General features: G+C 35.4%; 1 protein-coding gene across 3 annotated transcripts in view; it reads right to left on the bottom strand.

The window, feature by feature from the left end:
• LAMA3 (laminin subunit alpha 3) overlaps window positions 1–27,422 on the bottom strand; it is a 231,751-nt gene that overhangs the window by 71,186 nt on the left and 133,143 nt on the right. For 2 of the 3 annotated variants that reach the window (XM_074200328.1, XM_074200327.1), the window contains 6 exons: window positions 24,814–24,958; window positions 21,475–21,615; window positions 20,215–20,376; window positions 11,208–11,309; window positions 7,619–7,702; window positions 3,806–4,036 (listed from right to left, as the gene is read on the bottom strand). In XM_074200328.1, the coding sequence (XP_074056429.1) occupies window positions 3,806–4,036; window positions 7,619–7,702; window positions 11,208–11,309; window positions 20,215–20,376; window positions 21,475–21,615; window positions 24,814–24,958 (865 nt within the window). Of the gene's footprint in view, window positions 1–2,316; window positions 3,783–3,805; window positions 4,037–7,618; window positions 7,703–11,207; window positions 11,310–20,214; window positions 20,377–21,474; window positions 21,616–24,813; window positions 24,959–27,422 lie in introns of those variants that run through there. The other variant, XM_074200329.1, reaches the window with a different exon arrangement.

Below are 27,422 nucleotides of genomic sequence, written 5' to 3' on the forward strand. Positions count from 1 at the left end.
TATCCACTAGCTGACCCAGAGGAATTCCTTATAACAGCACAGGTCATCACCTTAGAGAGTTGTCTAGAAACACTAAGAACATCAATGATTTTCTCAAAGAAGATGTCAGAGATGTGGATCAAATCTAAATCAATCTAATTCTGATCAGGATCAGCCTTCTATCATACCATTCTTCATCTCTCACACTAATTGTATAATAGTGTAAAATAATGGGAGATTTTAAGATGAAAACATGATTTTCTTTTATTAGAACCCAATCAACACAAAAGTTTCCAATTACTTGAAGTTATTGTCAAAGTAAAACACTGGAAATTTTGAAGAGACTGGTGGAACAAACCATTTTCACTGCCTAGAGCAGTATATGTGACTTGTACTAATTATCACATATTGGGAGACTTTCCATTGTGGTTACCACCTATCAAACATCATACTCTGATTACGAGATCATGTCTTCCAACATAAATTCCCCCAAAGCTATTAGTAACTAAGTTTGGACAACGGAAAACATTTTTTATAAAGTGTATTAGGTTATAAGTACAGGCTTGTCTGAGGGAGGATTTCAGTATGAGAAGAATGCTACATATCTGAAAATACATCCATAGGGAAAAAAAGAACATTTAATCAGCTACTTAGCCTGAATCTTCATTTGCAAAAGTTTAGAAGTACCTAAAGGTGACAAAAATACCAACTTTAAGCAGTTGGCTTGTAGCATTCATCTCCTTTATAACAATATATGGTTGTAAAATTATCACACTTAAAAGAACAAATGATAGAGCTAAATGTATAATTTAGGTGGTTTTAAGAAGGAACCTGAAATAAGCCAGAATTATAAATATTTTTATTGGGGTTTGAAAGAGGGAATAAAAATCTCTAATCTCAGGGGCAGCTAGTGGCACAGTGGATAGAGCACCAGCCCTGGAGTGAAGATGCCTTAAGTTCAAATTAGAGCTCAGACACTTAATAATTACCTGGTTGTGTGACCTTGGATAAGTCATTTAACTCCACTGCCCTGCACCCCTCCAAAAAAACCAGAATCTCTATTCTATTTAGTTGTGCAAACACAGACACATATCCAAAATTATATAAATTTGCTTTTGTATTAAAAAAGATAACATTTTCAACAAGGTATATATTATTCTCTGGATGAATATATAGGGTGGTTCAAAGTTTTAGCATAGTTGAGCTTTAAGCTTAAAACTATATCAAGACTTTTGAGACACTGTGTATATTTAAGTACATATGATTATATAAAATACAGATAAAATATAGTTAGATAGCTAAATAGTAGATGTGACCTGAAAAAGTAAGCAGAATTTTATACAAAATTATGTGACTCATTTGTTGAGAAGTGAGAAAATAATATTTCTATAATTAGAAGATGGTGTGTCTCATTGCTCTCATTATGTACACACAGAACATGTGTATATTTGCCTAGAAACAAGTCACAAGAATTTTTATATGAAATTTAGTTTATGCAGATTATATCAACAAAGTTTTCATTTCTATATAGGAATTAAATATCTTAAGATGTTCTTCCAAAAAATAGAAACTAAAATACATTTATTTTTGTTTTGACATTAACTTATTTTAATAAAGTAATGTAAATGATTTTTGGTCCTAGGTTACAGTGACTAGGATTAAATTATAACATGTCACTACTGGCTTTATATTACCATTTTTAATAGTTGTTGGGCATATATTTCCCTCTTTATGAATATAAGATATTCAGAATGTTGAAGGGAGATAACATATATTTTATATATATATATATATATATATATATATATATATATATATATATATATATATATATAACTCTGGGTACTTATGAACTTAGAAATTCTTAGGGTCTTACAAATGATAACATATTCATTCTGTGTTTAATACATTTTAATTGATCACTTCAGACTTATATTTTAATACTATAGTCCTTAATACTACATCCCTTTAATACTACTACCCTTATATTTTAATACTACAGAGAAAAAAATTATTCCTCCAGTCAAAATTTCCAATCACACACTTGACTATAATATTTTTGTGTGGTCTGGGTCACCTTCAGCAGAGCACCAAATAAACACTATGCTTAGGACCCTGACCTGATGGAGCACCTCAGAATTTCAAAGTGGACAGATATTTATGGACTTTGCGACCAAGTAAATAATCTGCTAGACACACAATATCAATAGCCAACAAAGATAAACATTCTTCTTTTACTACCTTCCCCACCTTAGTTGCTTTATCCCCATTTATTTTAAGAATATTAAATGAGAGGAGATCACCTCCCACCCAAACCAACAAAGAAGAGGTCATTACCTGATTTGGTTTAAAGTTCACCTTCGTTGGTCGCTGATAGGTTTGGCCACGAAAATCCACATTACTTGGGTACTGATGGCTTTGACCATGAAACTGAGGAAAGGCCACCCTTTGCTGTGTGTTGTAACCCAAACAATGGGTCAGGGTTGCCCCAAGGATTAATAGCCATCCCTTGCTTGGGGCTGGCCACCTGTTCGGTGCCCCCATTCTGTTCCTAGGAGAGCCTGGCTGTATACACACTCAGTGTTACTTTTCCTTCTTATACCTGCCCTGAGATCTGAGTCAGGTAAGGGAGGCTGCCTGCAGGCTGGGCTATGATATGCCCCACCTTTAAACTTCCTACATGAGTCAGATTGTGTAAAGGAGCACATAACAGGACCCAAGGTGCATGCACTGCTCTGTAATTCCTGTGAGGTGTGGCCATCATTCACCTTCTATCCACCTCACAAGTCAGACAGCACTAGACGATGAGAATAGCCATAAATCACAGGCTGAGTAATGCAGCAGGAATATACCCAGGATAAAAAAAAAGAGGCAGGGCAGAGGTTCTACAGAGTCCTTTGGACTATAAATAAAGGGGAGCGGGGAAGAGAGGCTGTCTTCATACTTTATAAATATTGCAGGAGAAAAATCCCACTAAGGAGGAAAAAGTTGAGAGAAAAAGATTTATGGATCATTAGCCAATAAGGGATTTGTATTCTGAAAAACTTAGTGTATGGGATCAGTCTGAGCTTCCTGGCTCTAGATTTCAAAAAAAGAAAATGAAAGATTTTGAAAGTACACCCCTCCCCAATTCTACAAACAGTAACATGAGATCATGAATTTATGGCACACCTGGGTGTTTGTTCAAAATCTTTTTTTTTTAAAGTCATTCAAGCCTTGTATTTTTTAAAAAAACCTCTTTAAGGAAAGGATTAAATCAGAAGTAGTAAATTTTGTTCTTCATGGTTACTCTCAAGTACTTGCAGACAAATCAAGTAAGCCATTTTCCCAACCTGAATGAGGGCTTCACAAGGGATGGAAAATTAAAGGCCTCTTTCTATCCCAAGTATAAGTTCCCCTCAGCTGATTCCATTTCTTGGACTGGTGACATGCCCCAGAAATGAACTGTACTTTCTCTTGAGCCAGACTAGAACAAAGAATGACAGTACCAAAGGTGCTATTGGATTTTTTACTGGCATTGGCTCCCTCACAGGTTAGATTGATGTCCCTTTCCACAGTATGGTGTAGTTCCCCCTTTCTGAGGCCTCTGTGTTCAGTGACTATGGCAGTCCTTTGGTTTGGAGGTTGCTGAGGCTAGACTTTTTTTTTTGCCTTAGCTCCTCCTCCCTTTAAGCAAGGTAAGGTAAAAGATACAGACTAGAAGATGCCTGCTAGATACACTGTATAGCAAACCATGGGAAAGTGGCAATGAATATCAACTGTAACGTTCCACAACCAAAATATATCAAATATGATATAGCTTTCTGACAAAAGAGAAATTTCCTACCTGACATGAGTCACCAGTATAGTCAGGGGGGCAGGAACATATCTCTACATTGTGTGCGATGCTTCCACTTCCTGTACCGGTGACTTCTTCCAGCCCCACCTCACCTAGGGTTAACCGCTGAGTCTCGGTAAAATAAAGGCCTCTGATGTGTAAGCCATCCAGTCTAGACAGGACCATCATCATCTCTTCTCTAGATACCTGGTTATTGCTGCTGACATGTCTGAAGTTTCCCTAAACATGAAAGTAAACATTATTCCTGAGATAAGCCAACATCAAATCAGTTCTAAGTTAGGGATCTAGTAATAACTAGGGGAAAAACTCTATTAAATGGATAAAAAGTGAACTATTAAAAATCATGAGGGCATATTTGCATTTGAAAATTATTTAGTCCTTCCTTATCTTGTAATATCCTGAGAGGGAGAAACTTGGAGGAAGGGATGAAAACAGTCAGAAGAAAAGTAAATATACCTCATATTTGTGCCATACTTAAAACTTTCCAAAGTGCTTTACTCATAAAACTGTGTGCAGTAGGAGGTCAAGTATTATTATTTCCATTTTATAAATGAGGAAGTTGAAGTACAGAAAGGTAAAATGATTTGCTTGTGGTCACAGAAGTATCTAAATGTTCAAATTGGGAATTGAAACTGGGTCATGGTCTCTCCACTAAACCATACTATTCGAAGGAAGAAGTTGCATAAGTTGACACAATGCATTTCCACATAACAGAGATAGTAGGAAGATTTTTTATTTCAAAGTAAAATAATAATATCTGCTTATAAATATTTGAATTGAAGGTGCATTTTCACAGATAGGAGAAATCACAGAAAATTATAAAAATAATTTTAAATTATGAAAGAATTCTTGTGTCATCTGATGCAATTGATATGCCTGGTCCTTCCAAGAATAAATAGAATAAGTAAAAGAACAAAAAAAGTTTTCCAATATCACACTCTTAATTTTAAATACCTTATTATTGAATACATCAAAAAATATTACAAACATGAAATTGCCCAAGTAGACAAGTGCTATTATTGTTAGTTTACTAATAGAGACATAGGAAAAGTGACTTCATCATAAGATTCAGATCATTATTATAATTTTAACATTTACTCTTCAGAAGCACATAGTACTTGTATGATGTGAAACTGCATTTTTATTGTTGTTTTTGTTGTTGCTAAGTACCAATGAGGCTATAATAAAGTTATTAGTAGAGTTCATGCCCAAGGGGCAAAAAAATCTGGACCAGTATTCTCTAAATTATAGTCCTGGATTCTAACAAAAACTTCTGGTGGACCTTGCCTTCTTCCCTTCTACCTATCCTTTTGTTTTTCTCTCTGCACCCTCACTGTCATGAATTTCCAGCACAGGAGGTGTGGATCAATGGTAGTAGAAGGGTAAAAAGGAACAGAAATAAATACAAATTAAGAAATGTCAGAATTCAGCAAGGCTACAGAAAATTTTTTTAAACTTGTAAGTGATCTAATAACAGAACATGATTTATGTAAGAACATGCTAATTATACTGAAATGATACTGTTCTACTCAATTATTTCATGTAAATGAGATATGATGCCTGGAAAAATGTTTTGATCAAGAGCCTTGAGTTGGACAGAAGTTTTTAAAGTGTGGTCTGGAACCCCCAAAAACATTGAAATCCATTCAGGGGGTCTGAAAATTCAAAATTATTTTCATAATATATAATAAACTACTAAGACATTTTAACTTCTAAAATGGTAGGCAATGATAGGAAAAAACCTACATCAACAGTCTCTTTGGGGTCCTTATTGATTTTGAGGGTCCTAAGACCAAAGTTTGAAAATGGTCAATCATGACAGAATTTTAAAACTATATATGGGAAAAAAATGAAGAAAAAAAACTATATATGGGAAATTGAAGGGTGAGAATTTAGAGAGATGTAGAAATTCAAAGGTTGGAAGGAATATTAGAAATCGTTGTTCATCTACCCTATTTTACAAATGATGAAACTGAGATCCATAAAGGATAATTTGCCAATGACTGTATTGGTAGTAAATTCTAGAGCCAAATAAAAAGTAGAATCTGAGTCTTCTGATTTCTAATGCAATGCTTTTATAACTGTGTTAAGTGACTAGAGACAGTGGTACCTACCTAAGTGACTGACTCATGGTCTCTCCAAAAGAATGTGGAAAAGAGCTTAAAGATTCGAAAAGGAGGAAACAATTAGAAAGCCAAGGAGGGTAAGGAGAATTGGTTCATTAGGAAAATTTAGAAGCATTGATTTTGAGTTAGAAAGATCATAGAATCATAGATTTAGAGCTGAAAAGGATAGTAGAGGCCATCAAGTCCAATCCCCTCATTTTACAGCTGAAGATACTGAGACTGAGAGAAAGAAAGTGACTTGATCAGAGTAGCAGGTAAGATTTCAAACTCAGGTCTTCCAGACTCCAAGTCCATCACTTTACCTAGCTGGGAAAGGTATGAGAGCAGGGAGCTTTTACCTACAGCAGCTGAGTGGTGCAGTGCATAGAGTGCTGGTCAAGTCATTTAAGCTTTGTTTTAGTCTCCTCATCTGTAAAATGGGGAAAATAATAGCACCTACCTCCTAAGGTTGTTGTTAGGTGAAAATGAGATAATAATTATATAGAAAATGCTATGTAAACATTTGTTATCATTTATTCATTATTTTAAAAACTTCCTGTAGTGTAACCTGATCCTTCATTTCATGAGAAAGTCCTGACACAATCATATATAACCTTAAGGTTTGTAAAGAAATTTTTTCACAGTTATGAGATAGGCAGTCATTTGAACCCAGAGTCACATGAATTATGAGTGTATCACATATAGTTTTATTCCTAAAAAAAGATCAAAGGTAACATATCAGCCAGGAGTATTATTCAAGGACAAGATTGCCTCCATTTTAGATAACAAAAAAATTTCCTCCTTCCTTTTTTTGCTAAGTGATGTTTTATTCTTTTATATAATAAAAGAAAATGACTTTCCCTCTAAGAGACTCCAGCATTAAGTTCTGACATATACTGTGGTTGTGTTGATGTGGTCATGTGTCCATTTTAATATCTGAGTATTTCAAGTTCTATATCAAAGTTTCTTATTCAGTCAAAATGCTCTCACTTCACGTAAACATAAGCATATATAGATACAATTATACAAAAGCATATATATCAATAATATTTATAAAATATAATATAATAATATAGTTATATGCTAAGTATATTTATTGTACATGTTATATAAATATATATTAATAATATATACTTATATGTATCTCTCATATGTGTGCTCAAATATGGTGCATGCATGAAAATGAACAAGGCATGTTTTCTAAATGATGGAGATCAATATAAAGGTTCCTGATGACCAGTGAAATAATTTAAGAGAATACAAGCTCTCTGAAGGCAGGGGCTGTTTCATTTTTATGCCCAGCATGTAGTACAGTGGGGTTATCTAGGTGGCATAGTAAATATTGTAATAGTCTTGTAATCAGGAAGACTCATGTTCCTAAGTTCAAATCCATCTTCAGACACTTACTAACTGTGTGACTCTGGCCAAGTGATTTAACTCTGTCTCAATTGTCTCATCTGTAAAATGAACTAGAAAAGGAATTGGCAAATCATGTGTCAAGAACTATGCAATTATTATTCTGAGTAGTAGGCACAATCATTATCACCATTTAAATGTAAGTTAACAAATAATGAGGGCCAGATTTGAACTGAGTTCCTCCTGGTTCCAGCCACACTACTCTCTCCAGTGTGTCACCAACTTCTCTATACCTAAATTGCAAAATCTTAAGTCATTTTCACTCATTATTTCTCCTTACCTCAACCAACTGAACTCGGCCAAAATACCGTCGGTCTGGCAAGGGGTTGTTTGGATCCATGTAGACAACAGTCATTTGTTGTCCCTATTGCAAGATAAACAAATGCTTAATGTTTGAATGGAACATTGTGGACATCAAAATTGGTCAAAGCAAAATATTAATATTAAAGTACATTATAGGACTATGAACAAATATATCAATAAACCAACAAGAATGTGTTAAGTATCTACTATGTGCCTAATGTTTTTCTAGGTAATGGGGATACAAAAGGAAAATGAAATAATAATTCTTGCCTACAAAGAGCTTACATTCTATCATAAGAAAACATTTACATATGGAAGAATATATAATTCTTTTCCATAAATACAAGGTAATGAGGAGAGGCACTGGCAGCTAGGCGAAAGAAGAAAAGCTTTATGTGGAAGGTAGTACTTAAGCCAAATCTTGAAGAAAGCAAGGTATTTGGATGAGGAAAGGTAAGGAGAGTAAAGGAGATAAAATACCATAGATGAGGAACAGTAAGGTCATTTTGACTGGATCATTGACTGTGTAGAATAAGGCTTAGGAGGTAAACTGGGGCTGGGTTGTAAAAGACTTTGCTTTCCAAAAAGCCAGATCCTTTTTGATTTTTGAAGCAGTTAAGAAATGCCTGGAGTTTATCAAGTGGATAAGTGAAATGGTTAAGAACTGAGCTTTAGGGGAGAAAAAGTCATTGCATAGCAAGTCTTATAAAATTTCTGAAATCTCTGAAGTATTGATGTTACTGGATGTTATTTTGCTATTTGGAGCTATAAATTGGTCATACAAGTGAACTTTTATTAACACTGCTTGGGAGGATGACTATATGATGTTTAGTTGTGAAATTTAATGGATGGGGCAGCTAGGTGGTGCAGTAGATTGAGCACTGGCTCTGAAGTCAGGAGTACCTGTGTTCAAATCCGACCTCAGACAGCTGTGTGACCTTGGGCAAACCACTTAACCCCATTGCCTTGCAAAAAGTGAAGAAAAAAAGAAATTTAATGGATGATGTGTGTGATTTATGGAAAAGATGCATATGTGTAAGGGCACTGGATTCAGAGAATTTCTGATTTCAAAAGGTCCTCCATTTGAGTGGCAGGTAGGAATTCTGGTTGACTTCGTTCCATAAAATTGAGTGGCTAAAGCATAAAGATGGATACAGTAGTGCCATTTTACCTGAAAGTTATCCAGTTCTAAAACTGGCAGTGCAGGAGTAATCATTGTTCCATAACCATTCTTTACTCTCATCTAACTCTGTATAAACTCAACTTTGCCCTGGTATCTAGTCACAAAAACCACAACCCTTCTGATTGTGCCTGGAAGGCAAAATAAAAGTTCTGCCTCAAGATTAGCCTCAGATATCTTCCACAATCCTGGACTTGTATAGCTGGAATTCATTTAAAACAGGGGAGTACATGTGGATCAGAAATCATTTTTTAAAATTTAAAATTCTAAGATTATTTCCCAAAGACCTTTAATTGCAAGCTCTGAGAATAGTTACAAAGGAAACATCTTATTACTTAAGCTGGAATTATTTTCCATTTCTGAAAGTGGAAAAGAAGAAATATTCTCTTCATTATAATTAAAAAGTCATTTGGCATTAGTAATAGCTATATTAATGATCTTGAACAAAATATGCACAAGTTATCCTGGTAACTAAAGAGGCTAAGGGAGAGAGTCATCTCGGTGCTACAATTTTTATTGTACAGACTCTTTCTCTCAACCACTGAACTTTCAAAAGTCTGATGTTTTATTTTCAGTGTGATCTGCAAAAGGCCTTTGAAATTTTAAAGAAATCAACTGAAGCAAGCAACCAATCAATCAATTCACAAACATTTTTAAATACATTCTCTGAATCCAGGCACTTTGCAAAGTACTAGGGAAACAAAATATTCCCCTCTATTAATGAGGAGACAAGTTACATAAGGCAGAATGAATATAAAGAAAATAAATACAATATAATTAACCATAGATAGTTTGAATAAAAATGGAAGGACTATTTAAAAAAATAATTATAGTGGAATGGCTAGATGGTACAGTGGATAGAGCACTGGCCCTGGAATCAGGAGTACCTGAGTTCAAATCCGACCTCAGACACTTAGTAATTACCTAGCTGTGTGGCCTTGGGCCCCATTGCCTTGGCAAAAAAAGAAAAAAAAATAATTATAACCTTATTTTTAACAAACTGCCAAATCTATAAGATTCTCTCATTATCTGAAATATGTGAGTGAATGACTTGAGAAAAATCTTAGGAGTGTTTGATCATGTTGCTCTTCTGTTCACATCCTTCACTGGCTCCCTAATGCTTAAATTTATTTGTGTCTCTGAGTATGCATGCATGTGCCTATGTGTGTACATGTGAATCTATAACTCTATGTATATAAACATATTTAACACATGTATCTAAGGATATCTATATGCATGAATCTATAATTTATATGTATATGCATGCGTGTACACACAGTTATTCATTTGTTTATTTGTTTATTTATTTCCTTAGTCTGGCACTAAGACCTTCTAAAATCTAGCTCCAACTTAAGAGAAAAAGATATTTAAATACTTTATATTTGAGCCAAAATAAACTGCTATCTGTTTCTTAAATGCGTTCTGCTTTTTTTTTTACTTTGTGTAGACTACCATCCATATCTTGAATTTGTTCTTTCTTCATCTCTCTAGCTTTCAGAATCTTTCTTTAATACTTAGTTTAGCTAGCAACTTCTCTGTGTAGGATTCTCAGTTACCACCCCCTCCCACAACTGAAAGGTGTTTCCTAAAGCTTTCCTAAGCTACTTGTCTGAATCTCTTCTTTGCTCCCATTGCTCTCAACATTGACTTATACTTATCTGTGTACATGCCATACTCTCACTTCCCCCCACCATCTTAGTAGAATATAAGAATTCTTGAGGTCAAGGACTAGGATATTTAAAAAAAAAAAGATATTTGTAGCCTCAACATCTAAATAATTGCCTTACACATATTAGGCACTTTGCTGAATTGAATTATTTCACTCATTATAACTTGTTACAGAAGTTTCATGTTCAAATTTCTGAAGATGGAATCTTGGTTATTGAATATTTACTAAGTATTTCCCTAGTTTAAGATACTATGCTAGATTCTGGAAGGATTCAAAGAAGAGGAAGCCCTTAGGAAGCTTGAAACTGAAGAAGGAAATGCTAAAAAGGTGGACAACATGGGAATCTCTTTTTCTGCATATTTCTTTAAAGTATTTTATTTATTTTTAGGTTGGGGAAAGGAGGAAGTAGAAGGGAGAAAACTAAGGGCTTAAGTGAAAAAAATTAATTTAAAAATATATACCTATAGATATAGAGGGAGATGATCAACAATCCCAGTGATCTAAAAGATGAGTACTCATCATAACTAGTAGAATTCTTAGAAAAGAAAGATCACAGTGGGTTGAAATCAAATTTACTCAGAATGAAGGATCTTAAGGAGATGAGGCATCTTTTTTAATTCCCATGAATCTCTTTAAACAGATTTAATTAAGAAATTATCATCTATTCATTAGAAACTTCCCTTTCTTGACTACTGCATGGAAGTATTCTTTACCTACCGAAAGCTGCACATCTGGTCTCTTCTCCAGGAGAATCATGCCTTCACTGGGGAGGCCAAAGGATTTTACCTGGTAAGTCAGGAAACCACCATATGAAGAAACCTAAGATTGAATAAATAAGATGAATTCCCAAAAAGAATGCCTTAACTTTAGATGAATCAAATATTCTTTAGGATCTTATGGATTTCCTGCTATTTCTATTAATGTCTAAAGTTCATTTGAACCCCTGCTTTTCTAAGAAATTTGAATCACATGTTTGTATCTAACTAGGTAATTTCTATAAAGCACTAAGGTCAACTCCTAAAAAATAAAAATCAATAACCTTTTCCCAAAGCAGGCATTTCAACCTGGCTGTCATTTCAAAATTCTCTGGATACATAATAAATAAGAGTCTGACTAAGTCCTCTAAGATGATCAAATTTTTCAAATGTCTCCCAGACGCTTTTAAATGTCAGGATAATGGTTAAGGTATAGAGATGTAGAACCAGGTTGTCAGTAATGATGCAATATGAAAAGGATAGTTAACACAATGGATGGCTAGAAATAAGATCCAGACTATTAAAATGATGGACTAAATCTAATAATTTAAAAGGGATAAACATAAAGCCCCCCTGTAATATATATATATATATATGTGTGTGTGTGTGTGTGTGTGTGTGTGTGTGTGTGTGTGTGTGTGTATACATATATATATAAATTATATATAAAATGTTTTTTAATCGTCTTTACAAGTACAAGGTGGGGAATTTGGGGAATTTATGTTCACATGAGTTAATGTGAAAAACTGGCTAGAGTTTATACCAAAAAAAAGGGAGAAGAAAAAACTATGCAAAAAATCCAGAAAATGCATTACAGTGAATCCCAATGGTGACATTCAAGGAAAAAGTAAATCATTTTTCCAAGCCTAGGTCAGCCTAGGGAGACAGAGGTCTTCAGAATTGGGATGAGATGTCAGTATAAGGAGCATTCCAGTGCAGTGTGAGGCTATGTACCAGGGCAAGAGGTGGTTCCGGATCCATACTAAGGTACCATGTGCAGGAATAGGAACGGGTGCAAAATGGCAAGGACCTGCTCCTGGGGGGGCTGTTTTCGTAGTGTAGGGAAGGTCCTGAGTTGTCTATTGAGAATAGAGTCAGTTGTGGGGCAAGCAGCAAGACTGTAATTTAGACTTCTAAGCAACAGGGCAGGGTCTCAGTATCCAGTATCCAGTATTTGAAGTCTACAGAGAAATAACCAGGGCATGAATCCCAGATCAAAGGGGAGTCTACATATAATTCTGTTACTCAGAACCAACAAAGCTTTCTAGCCAGCTGAGTGAAGTTGAGTCTAGCAGAAGTAGACTGTCACTCAGTTCCAAATCCAGGTCAGGAACTTAAAAAGCTCATATCAGAGTGGGCAGTAAGTTGGATTTTGTCCTACGTCTTACCACTCTGGGAATACTAAAAGCTTTCAGGTCTCTGGCCTGTCCCTGAGATCCTGGAACAATATAACACTCAATTTCCCAAGACAGCAGTCACAAGAACAATCCTGACAGTTCCTCTAAAAGTATATAGAATCTAAGTCTGAAATCAAGTCTAAAGTTGGGAAAAAGACTGGAAGAATGAGCAAACAAACAAAAAAGAATCATACCATTAAGAGGTACTATGGTGGGAGAGATGCTGAATACAAAGAAGAAAAAAGAGACTCTAAAAGCAAAATTTCAAAGAAAAACATATATTCAAACTAGAATTCTTAGAAAAGATGAAGCAAGAGGTTTTTTTTAGTTAAAAATGTTTTTGTACATGAAATAAGAGTACTTGAGGAAAAAATGGAAAGAGCTATGTTAGAAAGAATTGGAAAAGGAAAATTAATAGTTTGGATCAAGAGGTTAAAAAACACTTGTCTAAAGCACAAAACTCTATGAAAATAAGAATAAGTCAAATAGAAACCAATTGCTATGTGAAACAATAAAAATATCTTGGGACCAAGAGGCCGCAAGCCCACATACCACCCCAGAGACCCAGCAACCACCCAGTCTCATGGTCCTGAACAGGCCATCCAATCCCAAAACCTTGCAAAAAGTAAATAAGAAAATGTTATGTCTGACTATTCTCTCTATGATCTACCTTCTCCTCTATCACCCACATCACCCCTTCTCCCCGTCCTCCTTCTCTCCTTTTTACTCTAGATGTCTATGCCCCATTGAGTATATATATGCTGTTTCCTCTCTGAGCCACCTCTGATGAGAGCAAAGGTTCCCTCATTCCCCCTTGCCTTCCCCCCCTTCATATCATTGCAAAGGCTCATTGCAAAGAAAAATATCTTTTTTAAAATACTTAGTCTATTCCATCTCTCTCTCTTGCTCCCAGCACATTTTCCTTTTAGCCATTGACTCCATTTTTACACTATATTATACCTTCAAATTCCACTCTCTCCTGTGCTTCATCTATAAAAGCTCCTTCTACCTGCTCTATTAAATGAGATGGTTCATATGAGTATTATCAGTATCATTTTTCTATTCAGGAATACATGCAGTTCATCATCATTAAGTCCCTCATAATTTACCCTTCTCCTCCACTCTCTATGCTTCACCTGAGTCCTGTACTTGAAGGTCAAACTTTCTGTTAAGCTCTGGTTGTTTCAACAGGAACATTTGAAATTCCCCTGGTTCATTGAAATTCCATCTTTTCCTTTGGAAGAGGATGTTCAGTTTTGCTGGGTAGTTGATTCTCAGTTGCATTCCAAGCTCTTTTGCCTTCCAGAATATTATATTCCAAACCCTATGAGCCCTTAATGTAGTTGCTGCTGAGTCTTGTGTGATCCTGACTGCAGCTCCCACTCAGCTACCCTACAGCACATTTTAGAAGAGGGACAGAGTGAAAGGAGAGAGAAAATATAATATATGGTAGTGGGGAAGAATGGATGCAGGGAATTACAATCAGCAACAGCAACAGCAACTGTGGAAAACTATAGAAGTAACTTCTGTGACGGACTTATGATAAAAAACATGATACACCCGAGACAAGAGCTGATAGTATCAGAACACAGACTGAAACACATTTTTTCTCTTTCTTTTACTTTATTTCTCATGAGGTTCTATATTTTTGTGGGAGAGGGGTATTATGTTTATTCTTAAAAAAAGAAACCAGGAAGGATGGGAATTCAGGGAAGCATGGAAGGATTTCCATGAACTGATACTGAACGAGACGAGCAGAACCAGAAAAACACTGTACACCCTAACAGCAACATGGGGATGATGTTCAAACTTGATGGACTCACCCATTCCATCAGTGCAACAATCAGGGACAATTTTGAGCTATCTGCGATATCCAGAGAAAAAATTGTGGAGTTTGAACAAAGACCAAAGACTATTACCTTAAATTTAGGGAAAAAAACCCATTATCTTATTTAATTTTGCTGTCTCTTATACTTTATTTTTCTTCCTTAAGGATATGATTTCTCTCTCATCACATTCAACCTAGATCAATGCACACCATGGAAACAATGTAAAGACTAACAGACTACCTTCTGTGGGAGGTGGGGGGGAGGGAAGCAAGAATAAGGGTAAATTTGCAAAACTCAAAATAAATAATCAGTTAAGAAAAAACACAAATAGCTTAGTTTTATTGGTTCCTATCTGACCACACATGCATGCTTTCTCTTCTGAGAAATGACTTTATTCTGGTTGAACTTGGAATAAAAATGCAGTAACAACTTATTTGAGGAAGTAGATTTATATAAAATATATGAAAACAGTCTATGACAACTGATCCTAGTAAAGGGAGACAAGGACACAATGAATTCCATTTGTATCATTGTTTATTTTGAATGTGCCATTTGTAAGCATAGCTTACTTCCTCTTCTAAATTGTCAGCTCCATAAATCTGATTGTATCTTTCTCAGTGTCTGCCATCCTGCCTTAAAAAGAATATTAAAAAATAAAAATATCAAAGTTTAAAAAAATCCTGAATAAAATCTTGTATCTCTCAGTAAAACCAACTGAAAAATTTACCAAGGCGAAAACAATTTAAGAATCATTGGATTATCTAAATGTCATGACCAAAAAGAGCTTTAATATAACATTTCAAGAAATCTTAAAAGAAAATTGTCCAGATCAATTTGAACCAGAAAGTAAAGCAGAAACAGAAAGAATCTATCAGTAATTTCTTGAAAGAAATCTCAAGAAATTCTCAGAAACAAAATCCAAAATTTCTAAGTCAAAGAAATACTACTGCAATCAGCCAGGAGGAGTCACTGTCACTCATATATGATTTAGCAGTCAACACTATAAATGAGAGAAAAGCTTGGAATAGGACACTTCAGAAGGCAAAAAATAGGCTTACAATTAAGAATTATTTACCCAGCAAAACAGTATAATGTTACCAGGGAAAACTGAATTTGTAATAAAACAGAGGACTTCTAAGCATTACTGATTAAAAGACCAGAACCACATAGAAACTGTGAAGTCTAAACTTAGGAGTTAAGAGAAACATAAAAAACATAAATATCAGTGAACAATGAGATGGAACTAAACAAAGATAAATTGTTATTCATAAAACATATATTGTTTTCATTTGAATGTAGGCAATCACTTCAGATTGCTGCACACATCCAAATATGGGGAGACAATACATCTGATCTGTCCCTTCTTCTGAACTCTATCATTATTGGGGGATAGAAGGAATCTAATTAGACAACACCTGTTCAGTTATGTCTTTGATGATGTTAATTGAAGAATGGAAAGAGAGGGGAGGAGGACTATACTTCGGGGTAGTGGGGAAAGACTTAGGAACTCTGATCAGAACATTGACCAACCACAATTCCACAGGACTAATGAAACATGCTATGCTCCTCCTGAGAGGGAAGGGTTCTAAACACTGAAGTCAGTGTTTAGAATAAGATACACACACACACACACACACACACACACATATTTGGACATGACCAAGGCAGAATCTTTTGCTTGAGTGTACATGTTTGTAACAGGGGTTTTGATATTCTTTTGTTCTCAATGGGAAGAGGGGAGGGTAAAGGCAGATTTTTAGTGAGTTAAAAAATATAACTATATGATTGGTAGGTTCAATTTCACAATGATGCAAAATTTTTGACTTCTAAGTTCCATTATTGCCTCAATTTGAACATTAAAAAAATGATATTTTGACTTTACCAACAGATGAGTTCCAAACCTTTATCTATCTGGTCTGGAGGTAATCTTTTTTATCATTCAGACTGGGAAGACTTGGCACAGAGTGAAATGTGCTCTTATTAGCAGACTGGGCTTATTAGAAACATTTATTCTAAAAGAGAGGATTTTATATTTGGACATAGTGACTATTTCATAGAATCATAAATTTAGAGCCTTAAATGTTATCTAGTTCTTTTTCCAGATGAGGCCACCAGGTAACTTGCTGAAGATGGCTCAAGAGGAAAAGACGGGATTTAACTCCTCTTCTTTAGATTCCAGATCCAGTGCCCTTTCTAAAATGCCAGTTGCCTCTCATAAATGTTAATTAAATCTCTCTCTCTTTTTCTCTGTCTCTCTGTCTCTCTCTCTCTCTGTCTCTCTCTCTCTCTCTCTCTCTCTCTCTCTGTAGAAGCAGACAAGGCCTTGCCCCAAAAACTTTCTTTACCCAATCACCTGAGAAAAGACTTAAAGATTATTCTTCCTTCTCTCGAAGTCATCCCTGATCCAGATATGTCCTTTCATAAATAAAGTCAAGAGAGTGGCCTAGAGAGGAGACCTGAGAGGGAAGAGACTCAAAAGTAGCCACACCATCACATCAAGTAATTGACAGTTGAATGTAAGCATTTCAGGAGATAGCATTGGACATCCAGTCCTCTACTGGTTTCCTTGGAAATCTTTTATTAAGTTAAAGAGATATATAAATATGAAAGCAATGCTATTTCAAATGAATATCTTAAATAAACTTGAAAAAATTAGGATTATTTAGCTAGATCAAATATAAACGAGTTCAAAGAAGAAGGGGAGAAGGACTATAAAGGGAGTGAAAAGAAGATGAGGAGGAAGAGGAAGTAACCGTTGCAATTACAAACATTAACACCCTCAGCAAAGATCTTCATTTGGAATCAGAAGATCTGGATTAAGTATCTGTCTGTCAGTTGCAATTGTGTGACCTTGAACCTCTCTGAGGCTCAGATATCTCTCCTTTTAAAATGTTGATATGAATACTTCCAGTATCAGCTTCTCAGGGTCATTGAAAGGGAAATATTTTGCAAGCTGCTATACACTGCTGAGTAAATGCATACTAATTCACTCAGGTAACAGATTTAGGTTTGGGGGTCCATAAGAAGTAGCTTAAGTCAGATTGGTAGTAGGATAGATCTTTTCTGTGCTGATCCCTTTACTACTCCAAAAGGAGACTGTTGGGTTTCTAAAATACCCCAGTACAATTCCTAACTAACTGAGTTGGTCATTATTAGTGAATTTTGTTAATAATTCTCTGAATCATTCCATTTTCTAGCTTTTGTTATTCTGACAAGAAGCTTTATAATAGCTTTAAAACAAAGGATTAATGACAAAATGTCTTATATAAAAAAAGTCGTTTGCAGTAGACAGTGTTTGAATATAAAATTTGACACAATTGGTGCAGGAGAGGTAGCATTGGGCATGATTTTATTTGATGAATAGATTACTGCAAGAACAGGGAGTGGGGTTGCCAACATTTCCACTGTTCTTCCCTGTTTGAGGTGAAAATTGCTTCTTATAAAATGATTGCAATTTGCATTTGGTCAATGAAGGCCCTGCTCCTTTTTGAAAAATAAGTTCTCTGCTCTGTTCTCTTAGAGAACTTACATGACAATAGGAACTTTTATCATTTCGATTTGTTTTAAATTTAAAAGAGATAACGCCAAAGAGAGGAAGAGAAAAAGTCGTAGTTATTCCTATCCTAATCAATTATATAATTTGTTGGTTTATGTACTCAGCAGGGCAGATGAGTCTTATAGTCTTGGGGAGACATGAGATCAATAACAATTTCCTCAGTCAGATTTGTCTATTGATGTTACCAAGGGTTGGGTGGAAATTCTAATGAGTTTTTGGACTTGTTGAGTAAGTAAGTCATTCAAGAATAATATTTACATGGCAGTCCTCTTTTAAAACATTAATTTGCCACTGATTTGTCACTGATCTGTATTTGTGTTAAATGACCGATGTACTCTATACTTATGGCTTAAAAGGAAAAGACTAGTGATTTCAAATATTTGAAAGGTTGTGCTTTGGAAAGTCAATCAGACCTCTTCTGTTGAGCCCCAAGGAATAAAACTCAAACCAAAAGAGGGAAATTTCAAGAGGGTATATTTCAGGTAAAAATAAGGAAAAAGTCTAAAAAAATTACACTGCCTGCAATTGAAATAAGTCCTTACCCCTAGGCAGTTTGAAAAACGTGTTACAAAGAATCTTGCAACAAAGAATTCTTTTTGAAGAAGTGTGTAATGGTAGTGGTGGTGTTGGTGGTGGTGAGGGTCCCTTGTGATTGAATCTAAAAATTCTATACTTGATAATCTAGGTCCAGGAGTTGTGTTCCCACTAAAAGGAGATCACTTTTTAATGGGGCTCAGAACTTTCTGATAAGTCATCTCATTGAGTTCATTCTCTTTCTAACCTGGTGCCCAGTTTTTCATGCCAAGATTCAAGAGGTTCTTCATGACAGAATACAAGCATGAGAAGGAGATCCTTTTTTCCCTAGAGTTTTGAAAACACAAGACAGAAGGATCTCATACTACTGTGAGCCAAAAAAATAACAGGAAAAGTTTTATTCTTTCTGCAAATAGAGTAGAGAGCAGGATAATCAGAGAGCCATTCAACAGGGAGCTCTAAATTAATCTGATGGGGACTTAAGTAAAGAATAGCAGGGAGCTCTATGGACTCCATGTAATCCTTTGCCAGGCCATAAAGAAGGGGATAAAACTAGGAGCTTCTTTGTGTCCAGATTGGTAACTTTCATAAAAAAAAAATAGTATTTATATAGAGCTTTAAGACCTGCAAAGTACTTTTCAAATGGTTAATTCCTTTGATCCTCACGACCACCCTAGGAGTTAGGTGCTATTATTATCTTTATTTTTCAGGTGAGGAAACTGGGGGAAACAGAGGTTAAGTGACTTGCTCAAGACCACAGAGTTAAGGAAGTGTCTGAGGTCACATTTGAACTCAGGTCTTCTTGACTCCAATTTCAACACTCCATCTGCTGCAGCACCTAGCTGCTTTCAAGTAACATCTAACTACTATCAGTCCTATTTCACATGTCTTGAAGTGAAAGTTTAAAAAAGGACATACACTTAAGCCAGTGGCATAATCAAGGAAAGCCCAGGCATTTCAAACTCAATGGTGTCTCCACCAAGATCTCTGGAGAAGGGTCACTATCAACAGAGATAAACAGTAAAACTAGAATATCCCTAAAGGAATCTCACTCAATGAAGAACCATCCATACTTAAACTATATGCACTAATTATAAATAAGTTTCTAAATTTGAAGAAAATGAGACAGAAGTGACCCAAGTTACTAGGAACCAAAACCTAATTCTTTACCTCCTCTAGGAAGACTCCATTATGTAATAGAAAGACTTGTTGATTTCACTCCACCTGGAAATATTTTTCTGTGCAAAACCTTATCTATTTTAATGGCCTGTCTGTGCCATCTCAGCTATCCTATGATCATTCTTAGCACCATACAAAGAGCATCACTATATTTGCTTTTGGATTCAAATTCTATCTCTATGACTTACTATCTATATGATCTTAAGCTATCTATCTCCCTGAGTTTGTTTCCTCATTTTTAAAACTGAGGGCACTGGACTCCCTCTGCCTCTAAGGCTATAATTTTATGAACTTCATGAGGCAGGGACAGAATCTTCCCTTTTTTCATTAACAGTGACTCTCACCCCTGGGTAGCTTCTTCTTTGATTACATCCTACCACACAATATAGATTAAGAAAGTTAAAGAGGAGAGACCATAGGAGATACGAGCAGAACACATACCAAAGAACTGATCATTCTTTGGCCTTTTCTTACCTTGTCCCCCAGATAGGATGGTGGTGCAATCCAGTATACACTGTGAACTGAGGAAGGCAACTCCTGAACATCAGCAACCACACTGTTACTGCCAGGGTTGAATGTGATGGGGATGTCCATTTGATCGGCAGTCTCTAGCCGCCAACCGATCATGTCAACAAACTAGAACATAAAAGTATGGAAACAAAATTCATTTATTTTTTTACTCCATTATCTCTGTTGCTGCAAACTTCTTTTTAAAAACACATTTTAATGGTCTTTTGTCTTTGCAATATAGTCATTTCACTTCCCACCCTACTCAAGATTTAATATTCCCTTGTGACAAAGAAAAATAATTGAAAAAACATCTTCTACAGAGATGCAGAGGACATCATATATGATATTCTGTCATAGTGAACCTCCACTTCTCTATTGCAAACTTTGAGAGATAACTTAAATGTTGACAATAGGGAAGGCATACTGTTAAAGATTTCTCATGAAAGTTTATATCAAAGTCAAGAAAAGGTTTAACCACATCATACCCAACATATTCTGGAATAGCAGATCTTTGGATAGAATGCATCTTCCTCACTACAACATACTCAACAAAACTCCTTATACAGGTGTACTTTATTAACACATAGCTCCCAAATTATATGAAATAAAATGGTATACTTTAAATTTTGTTCCATTCTGTAGAAAGAGCATACATAGTAAGGTTCAAATTCTCTACAAAGTCATAAAGCAATAATGAAAAATAGGAAAAAAAGGAATAGTTGATAAACTGTAAATAGATTGATAGTCCTTTTCTTGGCCAGGGAATGGGTGGTCCCTTGTTAATTATCTGAGACTTATAAATGTTTTTCCCTTTTTATTAGTTTACTTCCTTGAAAGAGGTAAACAAATAAAAAAATGAAACTGGCCTTTTCCTATAAGGTTGAGCATGACTCATAATGAGCAAATGGGGAAGTAGGTATTGAAATTATGAAGAAAAGAAAGTACTTAGGGTCTTTTATAAAAAGCTAGAAATAAAGATAGAAAAAATGAGGTGGCAAATAAAGTTGGAAAGAAATTAAAAATTTAGAAATGATGAAATGAAGAGGGGGGCAAGGGAGAAAGAACCCTAAATCTGACATTCAGACAATTACCATCCAAATTTATCATTATTAAGAATGACAAATCAGAAAGTTCAAAAAGTTGAAATTTCAGATGAATTTCATAGACCCCTTCTTAATGTGTGTCAACCAAGTAAAAGTAGAAAGACTGCAATGCCTGGCATACCTTAGTCCTCCGCTTATTGGTACTATGACATTGGTCACTTATTCCAAAACAGAAGCAGCTGGTACATCCCTTTGGGTTGGTGGGGTCCAAATAAAATGACCCCTTCCGGCAAACATTACATTCTACACCTTCTACATTTTCCTATTAAAGCAAAAAGGAAATGAGGTCAATAAATTGGGTGTTTTCCCCCTAAGTTCCCTGGTAGCATTTTGTTGTATGCAAATTCTGTGAAAACAGAAAATGTTGACAGATAGGTGATCACATAACATTAGAAGAAATGGATGACTGGACATGGATTGCTTGAGTTGGGGAGTTCTGAGCTTCAGTTTGCTAAGCTGATGGGGTGTTTGTATCAAATCTGGTGTCAATATGGTAAAGTTCTGAGAGTTGCCAGATTGCCTAAGGAGAAACAAAATGGTGCTTGCTGAAACTGAGAAGACCAAAGCTTCCACGCAGATCAGAAGTGGGATGGGACCTTTGAGTAGCCATTATTCTTCCAGCCTAGGTAAAATAGGGAGTTCCAGTTCCTTCCCCTCCCCCCCAAAAAAAGCCATGGGATCACAAAATTCCATAAATTATCATAGATATGGCCATCTCACCTCCCATCAAAAAATATTAATTTAAGAAGATGTTCTCACAAATGCCATCATTATAAAACAACTGTTTGAAGTGCTCTAGAACCAGACTTTCCATTGTCCTCACAAAATATTCTGAAAATCTTAGAGAGAAAGGACAGCAGAAGTGGGAGGGTCTAAAATGATCAGAAGACCAGTTCACTAGTCACAAGACCTCACCCTTCTGGCAGGAGGTGGAGAGCATACTTTATCACTGGTGCTGTGTAATCACAATTAGTCATTATGTAGACCAGTTTTTAAGTCTTTCAAACTTTTTCATTTTTATAGTGTTTGCACTTGTATAAATTATTCTCCATGCTCTGCTTACTTCATTCTGCATTAGTTCATGCAAGGAAGTTTTACTTCCTTAAATACTACTTATATTGGTTTGGAAGAGAATAAAAGGGAAAGAAAAAATAATTTTTATTAATTGAAAAAATTAAAGGATTTATTAAACTATTGAGTATGAGACAGTGCTAAGTACTAAAGTCAAAAAGAAAAGCCTTTAGAGTGTTTATATTCACTTTCTCCTAGGGAAATGGAATAAACATATATATATATCACCTAACATGTATGAAGCACTAAATGTTTCATAATTGCTAAATGCTTTGCAAATATCTGATCCTCATAACAACTGTTGTAAATAGGGTTAAGTGACTTGCCCAGGGTCTCTCACATAGCTAGATGAGTCTTCCTGATTCTAAGCCTAATGCTCTATTCATTGTGGTATCTAACTTTCCCTTGAATATTACCAGGAGGTAGATGCTATTATTATCCCATTTTACAGTTGAGGAAACTGAAACAGACAGAGGTTAAGTGATTCAGTCAGTCTGAGACAGGATTCGAATTCATGTTTTCCTGACTCCCAGACCCACCATTTTATCATTTGGCTCTGGTATATATTTTATACAAATACACACAGAGCATTTTTTTGAGATTACTTTAAGGGTTCCTGTCTTCAGTAGGGTTTATTTCTCATCATTAGTTCCCTTTCAGGTAGTTAAGTTTTATTTTTAGAAAATTGCTTATTTTCTAAGATTTTTTTTTCTTTTTTCACAACCTCAGTATAGAGGCAGAACCAGAGGAATCTTGATCATCTTTGTCCTGTCCCTATTACAGTATATTCTTCTGTCAGAGAATGCTCAAAATTTATGAGATTCAAAAAGGTGAAATGTGGAGAGGAGATCATGGGGAAGAAGCAAGGACTTGTGTCACAGGGGACTGGGCTCTCCTGGGTAAAACCAAAAGTGAGGAAAGGGGACTTGTTTCCACAGATTCAATGACGAATTCAAATTTGAGGATTCTTATGTTACAGGGACATTCTCTCCAGTGATAGAGATTGCAATCTAATCCTACCTCAATCTATGTACTACTAAGGAATCACGTAGTATAATGGAGAGTGAGCAGCCTTGGATACCTACCTTGGCTGCATACTGACTATGTGACCCTGGACAAGTCACTTAGTCTCTTGATGTACTAGGCAACTCCTAGAAGGTGCAGAGCAGGAGGAGAGTCCTAAATGGGAGTTCACTATACCAATAAAATCACAGCCCTTGGCTCTTTCCCTACTGGGAAGTCCACATTTCCTTGATTTGTTTTTGTTTAATAGTTTTTCAGACTTTGTGATCCCATTTTGGGATTTTCTTGGCAAAGATAGTAGTGGTTTGCCATTTTCTTCTCCAGTTCATTTTACAGATGAGGAAACTAATGCAAATAGGGTTAAGATGACTTGCCCAGGGTCTCTCACATAGCCAGATGAGTTATCCTGATTCTAAGCCTAATGCTCTATTCATTGTGCTATCTAGCTTTTCCTTGAATATTACTCCATATTACAATGCTTCAGAAATTAGTTTTATCTTCACTGCAGACCATATCACAAGACACCTGAAACATAATGAATTAACTTCAAAAATATCCATCCTTTGATGGATATAACCTTGTAGTCATGTATCATTCAATACTTAGCCAGGCTGATCTTTTGATGATGCTTATGTTAACCAGGGTGCCATGGTATATAAGAATAACTGTGAATGACTTAGATATTCCCAGCTCAGGAGGATCCTATAGGATTTTGGTCTTACCTTCAAAAATCCAGGATCATCTCCATGTCATAATAAGGTATCATAATTTAGTATATTAATGGAAGATTAGGACAACATATTGCCTAAATTTAGGTTAGGGGCATCACACTCAAATTAACATTATCTCAGTTGTATTTTTTAAAAAAAAACATTTCCCAATTACATTTTAATATGGTTCCCTTGCACTTTGAGTTATATAACCTTGGGACTGGTGGTGGAACCTCAAGTTTGGCACTTCTGAGATAGTTTAAAATCAATCAATAAATAAAAAGTTATTAAGCACCTAATATGTTCCAGTCACTGTTCTAAGTTGCTAAGCACATGAAGATCTAAATTCAAATACAATCAAATACAAATACAAATACAATATTTACTAGCTATATGGTCTTGGGCAAATCGTATAGCATTTTTTGGCTTCAGTTTTCTCTTCTGTAACATGAGAATTATAATAGCACCTCCATGTCAAAGGTTGTTGTGAGGACAAAATGGGATAATATTTGTAAAGCGCTTTGTAAACTTTAAGGCAATATGTAAATGCTAGTTATTATTATTAATAATAATAATAATAACAGAAATAAATGAGAACAAAGCAAAAACCTACCACTTATTTGTTAATTTCTGATGGCAGGTTTGATGTATCTTACCTTACAAAGGCATACACCTGTCCATGGATCACAGACCCCTGGTTCAGTCCCATCTTGGTTGCAGTTGCAAGGAATACATTCAGGGAAGTGGTAAAACCCAGAAGCACAGCGATCACACTGACGTCCCATTATTCTGGGTTTGCATCTTTATTAAATCAAAGGGAGAAAACACTCATTATTTTCCTTTGAGAAATTATTCCATATCCAACTGAAATGTAATGCTGGGCAAGGTGCCAAACCAAGGCAATTAAACAGGCATTAGCTACACTTAGGAGTCCTCCACATAATTCCAGTCACCAGATCTGAGAGAAAGAAAGTCTCATTTAATTCATACCTCTCCTTTTATGAGTCCCTATAAGGGTAATTGATGTGTTATCAACAGCACTTCTATCTTGCTATCCTCTAGGTTGTCTTCTACATCCACAAAAATTCCTTCATAGATTGTCCCTTCCAGTCTATGTAAGTTTGAATGCATACAAAAAACATTACTTGAGGAGTTCTTAGGGTTTTTCCTTAAAGAGGTTAAATCAGCTTTTGTAGGAGTCATTGAATAGATACTAGATTGAGGTTCTTAATCTTTTTGTGTGAGGGATTCCTTTGGCTAGTGATGCCTATGAAACCCCTTCTACTGATGCCTATGGATCCCCTTCTAAGGATAATGTTTTGAAATTTAAAAAAAAACACATAGATTACAAAGAAAACTAATTATAGTGAAATGCAGTTATCAAAATGTTAACAAAAAAATTTTATAGTTAAGAAACTTTGCCCTATAGGAATTATTTCAAGATTGTCCTCTCCTGAATGTGGAAAACTTGGGACCCTAATGCACTTTTGGAAAGCAATTCTGGAAAGCAATTTGGAACTCTGTCCAAAGGGCATACCTTTGCTAGGCCTACATCCCAAAGGACATTTTTTAAATAAGGGAAAAGAATCTATTTGTACAAAAACATTCATGGCAACTCTTTTTCTGGTGGCTAAGAATTAGAAATTGAGGGGATACCCATTATTTGGCTCAGCAAGCTGCAGTATATGATTGTGATGGAATATTATTGTGCTATAAGAAATCACAAACAGGATAATTTCAGAAAAAAAACCTGGAAAGGTTTATGCAAACTGATGCAGAGTGAATTGAGCAGAACCAGGAAAACAGTATATGCAGTAATAGCAATATTGTAAGAAGAAAAACTGTGAATGACTTAGATATTCCCAGCAATACAATGATCCAAGACACAATGCCAAAGAACTCATGACACCATAGACCATCTGCCTCCAGAATAAGAAGTGATATTATCTCAATACAGAAAAACATAATTTTTCCTTCTTTGTTTTTTTACATTCTTTCCTTCCTTCCTTCTTCTTTCCTTTCTTCCTTACTGAATTTTTTTTGTACAAAATGACTAATATGAAAATGTTTTACATGATTGCCTATGTATATAACCCATATCAGATTATTTGCCATCTCAGGGAGTGGAGTGGGGAGGGAGGGATAGATTTTGGAACTCAAAAAATTTTAAAAGGAAATTTTAAAATTGTTTTAGCAGATTTTTTTGGGGGGGGGAATAAAAGTTAATTTGAAAAACACTCCCCTCCCCAGTCCCTGCCAAAATAATTCCTTACTTTTTAGCTGATATCTGAAATTTCTGTATAAGGAAAAAATCTTTCATTGTATTAACAGGGATAAAATATAAGAACCTGACTGAAGTAACATTTTAGTAAAAAATGAATTATAGGTAGTATATAATCAAAGGACCAAGACAAAGAATCATAGAGTCAGATCAGAGTCAAAGGTCACCTGGCTCAACATTCACTCAAATCATGATATAACACTTATATCTGATAATTAGTCACCCATTCTGTACCCACTGAAAACCAAAGTGTCAAGCAAATGCTAGCTATTGTCAGATATGTTACTAAAGACAATTTTGTTCTCTTTGGGGACATTAGGATATTTTCTAACTCTTTCTTCTAAATGTTAGGACATTTTCCAACTCTTTCTTCTAAATGCTAGGACATTTTCCTGTATAGACAACTGGTTATTAGATCCTTTTTTTGTTTTAATCATTAGGCATTTAAAAGAGAGCAAGTCTGCACTGGACACAAAACACAGAGAGAGGAAACTGGGGAGAAAAGATAAACTTCAGGACCTTACAACTTTGCCTAAGTTTGACTCTGTCTAGCATCATTAGGAGGAGGAGAAATAGAAGCTATACAATGAGCTTTTAAAAAATCTTCTTATATAATGTGAAGGCAGTTCTTCACAAAATGTATGAAGATCTTTTTTGTTTAATTTTTTATCATGGTTGATTTGCCTAAAGGAGTTGGTCCCTGGAGATTCTTTAATGGAGCGTTCATTGTTCATGCTGAGTGCTGAATGGTCCAGATGGTAAGAGCTATAGGAGTTCAGGAGGAGAGATCCCTGTGAGTAGTTGCCAGTAAGCACACATCACCAAAGAAATTATCTGGGTCTAGAGAATTTGTATTGTAGGCTTAAAAAGGTGGCAAAGAAACATCCCTTTTATTATTATTATTATTAATTATTGAAAAACAAAGAATAAATGCTTTACAGGATGGAAATAAGAAATAAAGATATTTGAGATAGACAAGTTGTA

Source organism: Macrotis lagotis, chromosome X (assembly GCF_037893015.1).
Source record: "Macrotis lagotis isolate mMagLag1 chromosome X, bilby.v1.9.chrom.fasta, whole genome shotgun sequence".
NCBI classification, from domain to species: Eukaryota; Metazoa; Chordata; class Mammalia; order Peramelemorphia; family Peramelidae; genus Macrotis; species Macrotis lagotis.